This window comes from Mirounga leonina, unplaced genomic scaffold (genome assembly GCF_011800145.1).
Source record: "Mirounga leonina isolate KUSES-001 unplaced genomic scaffold, KU_Mleo_1.0 Mir_93, whole genome shotgun sequence".
NCBI classification, from domain to species: Eukaryota; Metazoa; Chordata; class Mammalia; order Carnivora; family Phocidae; genus Mirounga; species Mirounga leonina.
The window spans coordinates 35,562,807-35,577,808 of NW_023270854.1; the positions used below are offsets into that span (position 1 = coordinate 35,562,807).

The 15,002-nt window shown below is 43.7% G+C and overlaps 1 protein-coding gene across 8 annotated transcripts in view; it reads right to left on the reverse strand.

Annotated features, from left to right (window-relative positions):
* Positions 1-15,002, reverse strand: part of FHOD3 (formin homology 2 domain containing 3) — a 455,751-nt gene that overhangs the window by 74,900 nt on the left and 365,849 nt on the right. For all 8 annotated transcript variants that reach the window (XM_034996005.1, XM_034996004.1, XM_034996003.1 and 5 more), the window contains 2 exons: positions 12,699-12,749; positions 6,262-6,476 (listed from right to left, as the gene is read on the reverse strand). In XM_034996005.1, the coding sequence (XP_034851896.1) occupies positions 6,262-6,476; positions 12,699-12,749 (266 nt within the window). The remainder of the gene's footprint in view (positions 1-6,261; positions 6,477-12,698; positions 12,750-15,002) is intronic.

Below are 15,002 nucleotides of genomic sequence, written 5' to 3' on the forward strand. Positions count from 1 at the left end.
AAATTATCTAGAGGATACATAAGGAAGGACCAAGAACTGCTTGATCTAGAGAGTCAACAAACATCTACTGGAACTTCCAAATGTATCTGGTGGAAGCAGGTTTCTAAGAGGATGTTCCAGCTTCAGAAGGCTCTAAAGATTCGTGCCATGTTCAGAGGCAGATAAGATGCATTGCAGGGTCACTGACGCCAGGAGTTCTCTTGGAAAAGCATACTTTAGGGACAGGAAAGCTAACGTGTGATTATTCTGTCACAGTGCAAATAGTCTATCATTTTGCACAAATGCCTTATCAGGGTGGGTGAGGGAAAGGCAGGGGTGGTAGAGTGGGGGCAGGGGTGCTGGAGGGAAAAGTGGAGTGGCAGAGTGGTGATCGAGGTCCTGACCACAGGTAAGAATGCTACAAGGAACCAGGTAGTTATTCGTCTTTGTTATCTCTCAGTTCTTAGTCAACGACTCTGGAAATTCAAAGTTACCACACTGACTGAAGAATGCCCAGTGTTCCTATCTGTGGAGGCCTACTGAATGTCCCTGGGATCTTTTACCCAAGGCTCCCACCTGGGATGAAAGGCACTGATGTCTTTCCAGATTCCCTGTTAGCACCTCCAGATGCAGACAAGCTCATTCACCCCCAGTGCCTCCTCCAGACTGGGTTTTGCAACTCCTGATCTGCTTTCCTTTTGTCAAATAAGAACAAACAAGCTGATTCCTGTTCTAAAGTTGAATATTTTGTTTCTGTTAAACAGATTTTAAGATGCAAATTTGTAAATGTTGGTTAAAAACCATTATAATCCAATGCTTGGAAACAATTCTCCACGGGTCTCTTGTGTTTCTGCAGTCTTACGAGCAGAGGCACTGACAGTCTTAGTTCTGGGATGTCTTTCTAAGGATGTGTGCATAGCAAATGGCCTTGAAGACACAGATGGTGTCTCCCCTGAAGCAAAGGACTGGTTGGTTTATAGCTCACTGTGATAAAGATAATGTGTCCCTCTGGGACAAAGGGAAGACATGTTTACTGCCCACTATAAAAGATGTGGGGTCCCTAAGTTCAAGGTTCCTCTCTGTGTAGGCAGCCATCACTTGGGCCTATTCACATCAACTTGCAGGAACTGGGGCTTGGAGAAATGGCACAAATGCTGATACTCTGGCTACTACTATTGCTATGAGTAATGAAGTCCATTGTCTCTGACCCTGCAGTTTCATTTCTTGTGCCCCCATCCACAAAATTGTGGCAAACTAACTTATTAACTTACAAGTCGGTGAAGTCTTAGACCCTTCAGTTTTTGATAGCTAATTACTACCTATGAAATGATCATGTTGATCACATAATACCATTCTTTAACAACTTTTCCAATGCCATTCCATGCCTTGTCTTCACTTAAGCATACTTAAGTAAGACTCATACTTGATCTACTTTGAAAGAATTCAAGACTGTTTTACAATATGGTGCACAAAAACAGGCCGCAGGCAACTGTCATTTTCTATAGGAGGGGCAAAAGGGAAAGTTTTGCCCTTTTCCATTTTTAGAGACAGAACAAGCAAGGCAGGAAAACCCAATGATTTGCAAAGTCTCATAAAGCAGTTCCACAGTAGGTGTTGCAGGCAGTGCCTTGGCCTTGGGTAGAGTTTCTGAGGGATTTTGTCTAACTGACCAAATGGCATCAAGTTGTAGCAGTCAGGTGAGGTGTGAGGAGGTGGGGCCACCCTGAGTCACAGAACCACAAGGAATCTAGTTTCCTGCCAATTCATGAAATACTGGACTGGAGGTGTCCAAAAGCTTTATGCCAGGGAACCAGCATGCATTAGGCTGATGCCTGATGATAGTCCATTGTTACTGGGCCAATTGGAAATAGGATACCAGATGTTTCTGATTTCTGCCACGTGGATTGGGTAACTTAGGAGAGTGTCTACACCTGAAGGAGACTCAAGACATGTCACACAAGGTGACAAAGGTGCTCAATGACTGGTAACAATGACAACAGCTGTGATGATGAACGATGCCTACGTGAAAAATGATTATTCATTTAAGCCAATGGAACATTTCAGGATATAGCTATAGGTCTATATTTTATTTCCAGGTGAGAGGATAAGGAAGTTAGAGGAAGAGTCCTATTTACCAGCACTTTAAAAGCTTGGATCTGTGAGAGAAAATATCAGTACAGCTTGTGAGTAATTTCTATAAATGCCTCCAGGTGAATGCTGGTGAGTAGGCCATGGCCATATAGGTTATATTTTATATCTCTAAGGCCCAACAATAAGACATTTGGAAATATCTAGGAATCCAGGTACGGGAAGAAAAAAAAATCACCATTGAACATATTTTTCCCCAACATAAAATTAATATGGTGTGGTAAAGTTTTCAAATGCATCTCTAAAGTATTATTTCTGTGTGCAATGTAGAGAGCACCGAGCTAAAAGAAAGGAAAATAATCTAGCCACGATGTATGCTTTCATGGCTACATTAGTGGGTAAAAGCCACTTGTGAATTCATTCACGGGAAAGGTAATTTCTCTCCACTTAGCCTCGGGCTGGATGCAGGTGTATCAGCCAGGGAACAAGAAAGCCACCCAGCGCTAGCCTCCAGGAAAGGTGGTTTTAAACAGGGCCACCCGGCAGGGACCAACCTCAACACCTGGTTTTGAGATGCATGGTTTCTCCATTTTCTTTCCATGAAATAGGTTATGTAGATCTGACACCCACTAGGATAATAGCTTACTTGGCTAAAATGATCTCACTTGTGGGTACACAGATTATTTTTACTCCTCAGTAACTTCCTCAAGAGTCATAGCAAAGAATTCTCTCCCAATAAGAATACTGAACCTTTTTCTCTAATCAGTGAGAATAATTTATTTCCAGAGACACCTGTGAGTTTCGTAAAATAATAGAAAGTAAACTTACTAGATATTCTGATCTATACTACCAGGGCTCAGTGAAAATAAGGAAAGGCTAATTAAAGCCATGAAGAGAGAGGCCCTTTATGTTTACCTAAATTGGGGGCTGATTGTCTCCATTAATTGCAGCACGTTGCAAGTGAGAACACATGTATGTGTTTGCTCCTCACTCGGGCCTGGTAGTTTCACACAGAGGAAAAATATTCAGACCATCACCACGAAGTCTAGGCAGTACTGGGACACACATCTGCTATGAGCCACAAGAGGGCCAGATGGAAAAATAATTCAAGCACACAGACTTGATGGTGGGGGTAGTGGCTTAAGTTATACAAAAGTTATAGCAGATTTAGCTGGGAAGTTTTTTGGCTGAAAGATCTCACTAGATGGCACATAATGCTATTGGTATTTTAACATTTACCCTGCCTTCTTTCTAAATGTATTTAAGAGAAAAGGTAAAGAAGTGTTTAATGTTTTCCTATCTTCTGCGATTAAAGGTTCTCCAGAATCTTTAATAAAAAAAAACCCATAATGTGACCTTTAATCCCAAGATATATATAATTCAGTCACAAATATCTGTTTTTCCTTTTCTTTGCAAACATAACTCTGAAACGTAGGCTGCAGTGTATGCAGATATTGCGGAAGGGGTCGAAGGAAAGGGGTGGTGTGGCATGAATGGGAACATCGCCACAAATACTGGGGTACCATGACGTCCTGATAAATGCCTGAGCTGAGCATGAAAAGATGGCTTCTACCCCCCAGGATGGTGCCAACAAGATCCGCAAATGGTGCCCCTTCCCATTTATTTGAGTCTCAGTAATATATGGATAATCGCATCTCCCCTCAGCTTCCTCAGATGCCCGAGAAGGTGTTAAACAGTAGCATTTGGGAGGGAGGGACAGAGCACTACCCAAGTGTGAAGATGATCATATGATTCCACAAGCAGAGAGAATGAAAAAGTGAGTCAACCTGGGCATGTTTGGACCACATAGTGCCAGGTGTTTGGAGCAGGACAAACATCTGGATGTGTGATTTGATTTTTTTATTCTTCCCCCAGATGTTGGGATATTGTAAATGTTAGGGGTAAGCAAAAAATTACTTTGAGCCTTTAAAAATGGGACCTGGTAAAAAGAAAAGACTATGAATTGGAGGCTAGTAGAATGCTTCAGAGAACAATAGCAAGCTAGGCTGAGAAGAACCTTGCTGCCAGTCCAACTTTGTGTTTCTGCCATAAGGGCAAAGGTCTCCAAATCAGAAGGAAGTCTTAGCACTTTTCTGAGACAATCCTCTCGTAGCATTTCTTCTTATACACTTATAATTGCCAATTGTGGAATTCAGTGATGTTTGAGGACAGACTTTAGATTACTTTGCTGGTTCTGACTGATGGGGATAATTACTTAATGTATGACGGACAGCTTTCCCAGGTTCCACAAGAATCACTGCTTTGTTTTTTTGGACAAAGCAAACATCATACAACGCTATTTCATTAATTTGTAATTATGTCTCATTTCAAGCCCAGTATTCCTATTTCATATGCGTGTGGTGTGATTTCAGTCAAACATTCTCCCAGTCTGAGTCCCTTCTCTGGAGAGGAAAATGACATCTACTATTAATCTTCCTGAAAGCATACTGAAATAACTTTATTTTCCCCCAATGCATATTGCAGGTACCCTAGATAAGTATTTTCTATGTTCTTCCTAAGTTTAAAATATTCTGCCTTTTGGGGCACCTGGGTGGCTCAGTTGATTAAGCATCTGCCTTCACCTCAGGTCATGATCGCAGGGTCCTGGGATTGAGTCCCACATCAGGCTCCGTGCTCAGTATTGGGCTTCCTGCTCAGTGGGGAGTCTGCTTCTCCCTCCCCCTCTGCTTGTGCTCTCTCTCTCTCTCTCTCTCAGTTGCTCTTTCTCAAATAAATAAAATCTTTTAAAAAACATATTCTGCCTCTTTAATTGGTTAGAACAGCCTCAACTTTGACCATCACTGGGCAAAATACTCAAGGAACTGCCTTTTCGTCACAAACATCAAGAAGACTAAAAGTTTTGAGGACAAACAATTTTTATAGATACTGACAATTCTCTCTCAGCTTGGGGCCGCTCTGTATTTCCCAGTTTAGACAACCATTCTGTAAACTGGCGAGGGTACAACTTTTAGAGTTAAAAGTCCCAAGATTAAGTGTTGAACCACAACTTTGCAGGGGAATGTTTTTCATATCGCCTCTGGCAATACCACAATTCAGATAGAGCAGGGATACCAGGCAGGGTCTGGAAAGCACAGAGCTGTCCTAGAACAGGCTGTTTTCCTGATTCTTCGAGTCTCAGGGTTTTCAGACCAACATTACTCATCTATGACCGAGCCATCTGCCCAGGACAATCTTCCACAGCTCAGGGACCAGCAGGAACTGGATGTGATAGAAAGCTGCAGGGAAGCCAGCCGGCTCCTGCAGAATGAGCCCCGAGGCTTGGAGAGCCAGCGAAGACTTGGACAGACAAGACTGTTGCGTTACCCCCAGTTCTGCTGAGTTCATGCAGTCCTGCCTTATTTGACGCCATATTTAGTCAGCCCTCTGAGAGTTAAAAGTTGAGCTTCTCTGTTGCCTTCCGTTGGCTAAGCCTCGGTCAGGCTGCAAGCCATAACACCCGGTCACACTGAACAGTGCTAGCTACAGGCTCGTCAGCACGCAGTGTAGATGGCAGTGCCCAAGACCCATCCTCTCTGTTAATGTGAGAGAAAACGGACCCAACCGTCCTCAGAGCAATTAGGAAAACAGCTGATGCTCTCAGGCTGCAGTGCACTACATGGTTTTTCTCCAAATAAAGCTAAGATGACAGACAATTTCTCCAGGGAGAGCCTGTCTGCACACAAGCGTCTACACCCCCACCACACGCACCAGTGATCGCTACTATCTTCCCTTTCTCCTGCTTCAGTGTTTAACTTCTATTTCCACTAAGTCTGCATTTTTCCTTGCTTGCTTTGATTAATTTTATTCTCCATCGGTTTAATTGGAAACAGACCCATAATTCTTAAGGTCAGAACATTCTAAAGTGGTCGCTTTACTGGGCAGAGCCAATAAATAAATAATATCCAAATTATGGGGTACTAAGTTAATTCCCTGTGATTTAGGAAGAAATGGCCAAGTAAGCCTTATTTTCAATATTCTCCCTTCTCAATGACCATGCACTGACAATCTTCACACATAATATTGCTTTAGTAGAAGTGGCTCTGAAGGCAGCTGGTTTATTAGTGTGGTGCAATTGCCCTGAGTTTATCCTTAGTTACTACTCAGTACCACTTTGCACATAGCACTGGTCCCTACTGCCCAGAAGCCTAACACGAATTACCCCATCAGAGTTCCCTCTACCCTCCCAGCACTCACCTTGGGGATGCTGAGCTGCTTCCGGAGAGGAGGCGGCTCCCAGGAGAGCCTCTTGTGAGTCTAGAGACGGAGGGCTCCTGCGCAGAGAGGTGGGGGAGGCAGGGGCTGCTGGGGAGGTCAGGTCCAAGGAGAGTTCACCTCTGCCCCGGCTCACACTCCGGCTTCTCAGTTCCTTCTCGTGCGCCTCAGCTGCCAACTGTTCCAAGTATTTGTATCTGAAAGTTAAATTCCAAAGGGTTTCCGTAAAAACAAAGAGGAGCCCGTGGCTGATGCTTGTTTATGGCTGAAACACCTGCAGAGTGAGCTGGTCTCCTGATGCACAGAGCACAGCACAGGGCTGGCTGGAGGGCCAGTCTGCCAAAACCAGCCAGCAAAGCCAAGATGCTAATGATTAAAAACCCTGCATCATTCATAACCAAACAAATTGGGAGAAATGGCAACATCACACAGTCTCCAGATACTGGATCACTGCTGCAGAATCCGATTTTGCCCTTTTAGGAAACATGTGTACAAATAAGCAAAACAGCAATTATGCCCACTACAGAGCCCCAGCAATGACAGCTGAAAACCACACGCACTCAGAGCTTGCAGCTGTGAGATGGGAGGGTGGCTTGGTGCAGCGGAGAGCAACAGTGCCCCCAAAATACCAAAAGGGGTTGTTGGACGAAGCCCTCCCTGAATTTCTGAACCTGCTTCAATGCTAACAGCAATGCGACTGGAATTCACTTTGTTCTCTCAGTGTCGACCATGGAAACTTTTTTATATTCTAAAATATTTCTGAGTAGGACTCAGCCATCCAATAGCTTGGACCTGACGTCACATATAGTTTATTCATCAAAGTCAGTTTAAAAGAACAAAGATACATCTGTTTTGCATTTCAGGCAGGCAGAACCCACTAACTGTTTATTAAGACCAGCTACCAATCATATTCCTCATAGTGCGCTTTATAGATCAGACCAAAATAACTTTGAAATATGTGCCTCTTCCAGATGTCTGCTAATTTTACCCACCATTATTTGTTCAGAAATAAATTTCTGAATTCAGCTGGAGCAGGTTTCTATCTCACCAACCACTAAACTTTGAAACAGGTTATTCAAGACCCTCACTCACATCCATCCAGACTCACTGCTTCAGTTCCTCCCAATGGGCAAGCCCCCCAACTCTAGCCCCCTGGAGCCCCCACCAGACGCTGCACACGGCATTCCAAATTCACTCGCATAAGAAAGGCAGAGCGCATATATAAAACCTTTAAAAAGAATGCATTGAAAAAGCATGCATTTCTTTATGCATCCGTAAGGTGGGTGTGGCTCCCCCATGTCTGTCTGTCCGTGGTCCTCACCCCTTCGCCCTGCCAGGCCAAAGACAATCTGCCCCACAGGCCAGGCTCACACTCGTATCTCCCTCAGCGAGGCCTGCCTTGACCACCACAGCTGGAAGTGATCTTGGCCTTGCCTCTGAACTCATGTCGGATATGTAGTCCATTCAACTCAGATGGCATTTTACATTTACTGCCTGGCATATTTAGTCATCTTTTCACATGTGTGTGTCTGTTCTCAACAAGCAGATAATAGGATTTCTGAGAACAGAAGATTAGCATCCTTTGTTCTTTCCCTCGGCGCCTTGCAATTGCCAGGCCGAGGGGAAGCAGGCAAGGCGTGCGGCGAGGAGCCTTCGAGGCAGCACCCCACCTGCAGAGGTCTCCCTGTAGCACCTGGAGGCCCGGGGTGGCAAATGCAACCATCTCCCTTGCTGATAAAGGCACGTGATGGGTCTGCACACACAAACGTCTGGGGCATTGTCTGGAGAGTGGCTGCCTCACGGTGACAGGGTGAGGGAACTCTGCCCCGACAGAAAGCTTTAGAAACTCTGGACTTTCCTCGCCAACAATGTCACCTCTCAAAAGGTAGGAGAGGGAACAAAAGGAAGCTATTTCTGAACTTAACTTGGACCAGCAAGGAAAACCACCTGGCTGCGGAATCTTGGAAGAAAGTGACCTTGAGGGCAAGAGTCAGAGCCCCAAGAGGAGGCAGGTTCTAAATGAGGTGGTGGCACCCTCAGGCCAGCAATGCTGAGAGCCCAGGAGGGGTGTGGGAGGTATCCCCACGCTGAGTCCAAGCCTTCTGCCACAGGAGAAAGGGGCGGCCGAGAAATGGAGTGCAGACAAGGAGACCTACAAAGGTCCAAGGCTTCAGGCCAGAGGACAAGCCATTCATGACCTTCATTTCAGGTGGCCCAGTCCTGGATCTGGCCTCTCCACACCCCTGCGGGCAGCCAGACTAGCAGGGATGTGGGGTTCACCCCACTTCCCAGGGGATGCCAGGGGTTGTTCATCCAGAGTCTGGATAGATACGACTCAAAGGTTTCCTGCACACCCTCTGCCTCATAGATGTCATCCATAGAGGATCCAGAGGACATGGGAAGAGTCAAGGATTTAATGTGAATTCTTCTGAGGCTTATCTGGTAGACAAAAATGGCAGGGCCTGGGGGCTTGTTTGATGGGTATCAAGTTTCAGTTTTACAAGATGAAAGGAGTTCTGGAGATGGTCACACAACAATGTGACCATACCTACCAATACTGAATTGTACGCTTAAAATGGTTAAAATGGTAAATTTGACGTTATGTGTATTTTGCCACAATCAAGACTTTTATTTTTATTTATTTTTTTTGAGAGAGTGCGCACATGTGCGTGCAAGTGGGGGCGGGGGGGTGCACAGAGGGAGAGGGAGAGAGAGAGAATCTTAAGCAGGCTCCACGCCCAACATGGACCCTCACGACCCTGAGATCATGACCTGAGCCGAAACCAAGAGTCGGATGCTTAACGGACTGAGCCACCCAGGTGCCCCTCCCCACAATTAAAGACATTTAAAAAATGGCAGGGACGGGGTGGGGGCACCGAGGTCAAGAGTGACTAAATCAGGGGCACCTGGGTGGCTCAGTCCTTAAACATCTGCCTTCGGCTCAGGTCATGTTCCCAGGGTCCCGGGATCGAGCCCCGCATTGGGCTCCCTGCTCCGCGGGAAGCCTGCTTCTCCCTCTCCCACTCCCCCTGCTGTGTTCCCTCTCTCACTGTTTCTCGGTCAAATAAACAAAAAGTGACTAAATCTTTGTGGAAGAGCAGGGTCAGTGTCCATGTGCAATGGGCCAGAGTGCCTGGGAAGGACTAAGCCACCTGGGGTTAACTGCCGTATAGCTTCGCAACCTCCCCTGGCCCATGTCGACCCCTGGCAGCCCCTGCAGAAGCAGCTCGCCCTAGGTGACCACCTTCCCTTACAGACACACTGAGCGCCCTGAGAGGCCCAACAGTACCTGATCCCAGGAGCCCAGCAGCCCCTGAGAGGACGATCGTATGTCCCTATGGTTTTACCCGATAGACTCTCTTGAAGTTTCCTGTGTGCAAAGCCCTGGGTTTTCCATCCATAGACCACAGCCTCAAGGAGAGACTTTTCACCTTTACCACTTTCATCTAAACATCTCTGCCTGTATCTTTTATTCATTCATCTTTTCATTATTTATTGAACATTTGTTGAGTGCCTGTCATGTGCTAAGAGCTGCCGTAGGTACTAGAGATTTCATAATAAACAAGAAAACCCCCACCCTCGTGGAGCTCACAGTTCAGTGGGAAAGACAGGCAAACAAACCTTAGGAATGAATTCACACATCCGCCAAGGTCATGGGCTGCAGGGGCTGGTAGACAGTCGAGGGAACATATATAGGGCCCTATAGAAACTGCTTGACTTGAAATTAACCCAAACCCACTTACTGATGACTTTTCCTGCCACTCTCCTACTTATGAACTCTCCCTTACATTAAACCGAAATCTGGCTCCTTCTAAGTTCTACTCTGTCCTCAGACCTGCTAAGCAATGCTCAGAATCCTCGCTTAATGCTTCACTCATCACTTTTATGCATCATTTCTCTAATCCTAGCCCAGTCCTGACCTTCCCCTTGCACTCTGTTCCCATAACCCCCACTTGTCATAGGCATTTCCTATGCCATCCTCCTTAGACAAATCCCTGCCCCAACCTCACCCCAACATATGCTCAGCCTGGATCTCGTTCTTTCTTACTCCCTTAAAAAGATTATTTGTGACTGTCACTTAATTATGATCAGATAAAGTCTTTCTCCTAATACTTAAAAAAAAAATCAGAAGTAGCACCTGAACAGAATCTTACTCTGGGTCTGCACCATTGTCAATAAAATAGTTTGCCTGAGATTATGGAATAATAGAAAATAAATCAAAATAAAATCAAATGTGCCTGGATAGCTATTACACCTCAAAATAGCAAAACCACATTCACCTTGTTATACTATAAACCTCAGAAAACCCTCTGCTGTGACTCTGGCCATGTTAGTCTCTGAGTCATTGCATTTAGAGTAAGAGACATGGGACCCAACAAACACACCTGGCTCTACCAAGAGTTACTAGGGGCTCCTGGGTGTCACAGTTGGTTAAATATCTAACTCTTGGTTTCAGTAGTGACCTCAGGGTCATGAGACTGAGCCCCCTGTAGGGCTTTGCACTCAGTGGGGATTCTGCTTAAGTTTCTCTCTCCCTTTCCCTCTGCCCTTCCCCCTTCTCTCTCAAATAAATAAATGTTTAAAAAAAAAAAAAAACTTTCTACATGGAGTCCTCTTCCTTATTTCTGAATCTCCTTCCACCTCTAATCTCCAGTTTCCCCATCCATTTCTGAATCCCATTATACTTGGAAATTTTATCTTTTCCTGGTCTACCAGAAAGCCCCTACAGCTTTCCAAACAGGGACAAAAGTTTATATCCCTCTTGCCCTTCTTCACCAGGTAACTCAAGAAGCAAACTAACCAAGAGAAGTGACTGGTCCAAACCAAAGGGAAATTCTTGGCTGCTTCCATAACCCTCCATGTAAGCAGAGATGGGGCCCACATGAGGCCATGGAGAGGTCACTCCTGCACCAGCGAAGAAGGCCCAAGCAGATGGGTGGCACGGGGCAAGGACTGATGTCAGAGCAAGAGGAGCTGGGAGATGAGTGGCAAACACCCCTCTGTACAGGTTTTCCAGGCATAAGTGATGCTGTACTTTGCTATCCAGAAAGAAGGAGCCTTCAATCGTTTGGGAAAATTCTGAGGTCTGAGCCAGTACAGGCCTTGAGATCTCCCCAGAAGCTTTCAAGCCTTGCTTGTGCAGATATAACCTGACAGTCAAGTTGTCAAAAGCTCAAAAAAAACGCAGAATCTGGAGGGAAAGCTAAAAAATAAAATAAAATTTGGTTTCTTAAGCCTGGGCATAAAGTTGACAGCATTTTTAGTAAAAGTCTATGTCCTCCAATGTCAAAAATGGGTATGAATTAGAAAAATAGAATTTTCTTGTTTCTTTTGCTCTAAATTTGCTGGCCACAACTGGTTACTATGATGGCAATAATCTAATAAAACACTGGAATTAAAGCAATGCCATAGTTTTGTTTATGTCTGACCTAAGCATCTAATTGTTTAATTGGTCACAGGCAGACTCCACTCTTCCCTGCCCTCAGACTGTCTTGAACTATTTAGCTGAAGGTGTCTAAGAAAATTCAGCAAAATTCCACTTATTGGCATAGTTCACAGATAGTGAGGTTCCCAACTGGCTCTAGTATGAAATCAGCCTTTTCATTGCTCCATGTACTATTGCCATCTGGTGGTAGAGGGAATTGCTACAGGGTCAAAACTTGTCCTTTGCTGGTTTACTCCTAAAACACTTTCTTTTGCTTATCTTAGTTTATCAGACATTGAATACATTCACTTTGGATATTTTAGTAGGATTCAAAGCATGGTACCATTGAAAAAACAAAAGAGTTTAGAGCTTAATATTTTAAATAAGGCTGTGGGTTCATTTGCTCATTTATTCCATATATCCTTCCTAAGTACCTGCTATGTGCCAAGCACTGTGGAGGGCATTGGGACAACAAGGAAAATGAGACATGGTTCCTGCCATCTAGGAACTGAGAATAGTTCAGTAGGGAGACAGGCAAGTGGTCAGACATATCCTGCAAGAGTCTCAGGAATGTTTGGCACCTCAGTCAGCGCCTGGAATAGTATGCACATTCAAATATTTGTTAAAGGAATGCTGAATGAGTGACCTGGGAACACACAGTAGGGACACCTACTCCAAGCTCAGTGGTGGTGGCGCAGGGTATTTAAAATATGTACCATATGTCAATATGCTAAACTAATGTGCTCACGTGGAGAGGAGTCTGGAGGAACAGACATATATTTCACACTATGATGGCACCCATACAAAATCTGTACTTTCTTGGAAAATTTAGATAACTAAGACACTCTATACCACAACATACCAGTTACCCAAAGTCTTAGATGTCTTAAGTGAGGCTGTTTATTTTAATTAACACAGTCTCCTTAGCATGCTTGGTTAGGAATGCAAAGTCAAGTGACATTTGGTTATAATGGGAAAGAAGAAATATACAAACCTTTCTTCTCTTGCTTGTCTTTGCTCCTCTCTTTTGTCTAAATACTCTCGGCTAATGGAAATATGCAGGAGAAACAAAATAGGGAAAGAAAATAACAGAATTAGATGCTCATGAAGTTGCCAAGAAATTACTGACAGTGTATCATGAAAGACTTTATTGCCTCAGAAGTGGAAAGTGGTTGTGTTGGATTTTTAAAAAAACAACAAATACAAAGGCTACATTTTAAAAGTACTAAATATAACGGATTTCCTATAAAATCACAGGGATGAGAACATGGGAGACTACAATTAAAGAAAGAAGAATTTAGGTATATGGGGGAGAGGGGAGAAGAAAAAACTTTTTAAAATGTCAAACAATACACAAGTAACATATGGCAACTGCAAGCAAACAACAGCTTTCAGAGACTATTAACATCTAATCAAATTCTGGTAGGCTCCACAACTTTGATCTCAAGAATTAAATATGGGTGTGTCCAGGCATCTTGGCCATTTTGTGTGGCACTCTACAGTTTGGACATTCATCCCACAGTGCAGGATTCTTTCTCTTCACCCTTCACATTCCCAGTTTCTATGCAGGGAGCATGGGAAGCTCTTACTTTGTACATTTTCTTGTTTGCACTCACAAAATGCCAAACTTCGTCCAATTTTAATGTTTGTTGTTCTGCTCTGGCTGATGAGATTCCAGCTTGAATCTAAGTTTAAGACTTAAGACCAGGGGCGCCTGGGTGGCTCCGTTGTTAAGCATCTGCCTTTGGCTCAGGTCGTGATCACAGGGTCCTGGGATCGAGCCCCGCATCGGGCTCCCTGCTCAGCCAGGAGCCTGCTTCTCCCTCTCCCACTCCCCCTGCTTGTGTTCCCTCTCTCATTGTCTCTCTCTCTCTCTGTGTCAAATAAATAAATAAATAAGAATTAAAAAAAAAAAGACTTAAGATCAGCCACTTCTCAGTGGACCACTTATTTTCTTGAAAAATTATGACTTCATGGTTTTCTACACCAGATCTCACAATGTAGTTAAGTATTCTACCCCTCCATGCACTGTTAACAGGATATGAAGGGACAGTAAGTCAGAGCAATTAAAGCAGGAGAAGGAGAAAACTCAGCAAAGACCCAGATTTGTTATCATTTATAAGCACCTGTCCTCATCACTTTCCACATTAGAACCCAGGAAGCTTAAGATCATATTCAACAAAAATAACAACAGATAAGGATGTCCCATAACCCAGAAAGCTTAAGATCATATTCAATAAAAATAACAACAGATAAGGATGCTTTGCAAGGGAAAAAGCACAAGAAGACTGAGTAACTTAATAAAATGGCTGAAGAAAGGTCAGCCATTTGGGTAATCCCAGGGACTACTTGATAAAGCTTTTCCTATTTCCTTTTTTGAACTGCTTTTCATTCACGTCCTAAGACTTTCAGGATGGAACTACAGTCATCATAATTAGTAGCTGTATGTAGTCTGTCCTGATGATCAACATTCCTTCTTGGACAGAGTTGTTTTGCCAGGATCTCTCTGTGTCTTAAATGAGAAGTGAGACCCACTTGGGACCAAGAGCAAATAGTGGATAGTTACGAGTACAGTTTTTGCCTACATACATACATACAGATAGGTAGACAGCTTAATATATAGTACAATGCACTCTTGTCCTGGTCTTCTGGGACTCAACTATATGAGTGCGAGGCATTCTGTTATTGTTCTATAGGTCCCTGAGAGAATGTACATTTCTTCTAATGTTTTGCTTCATTTTTTGGATCGGATAATATTCCTATTGTTATATCTTCCAGTTTAATGACCCTTTCTTCTCTCATCTCCATTCTGCTATTGAACCCATCCAATGAATTTTCCATTTTGATTACTGTATTTCTCAGTTCTATAAGTATTTCCATTTGGTTCTTCTTTATAGCTTCTATTTCTTTACAGAGACTTATATTTTCATTAGTTTCAAAAGTATTTGCTTTTACAATCTTAGAACATGTTTATAGTAGCTGCTTTAGTCTTTGTCTGGTAATGACATCTATGTCCTTTTGCAGTTAGAGTATTTTGATTCTCTTTTTCCTTTAAGACTCTCCTGTTTTTGTGTGTGTGTGACAAGTTACTTTGGATTGCATTGAGAACATTTTAAATATTTTGAAAGGACACTCTGGGTCTTCCTTGAATTCTATCAAGAATCTTGTTTTGCTCTAGCAGGCAGTCAACTAGGTTAGGTTCAGCCTGCAAGTTCTGACTGCCTTCTGATATTGGTTCTGATATTAGCTCAGTTTTCAAATATTTTTAATTTTCTCCAAATCAAGCCCTTGTGTGCAC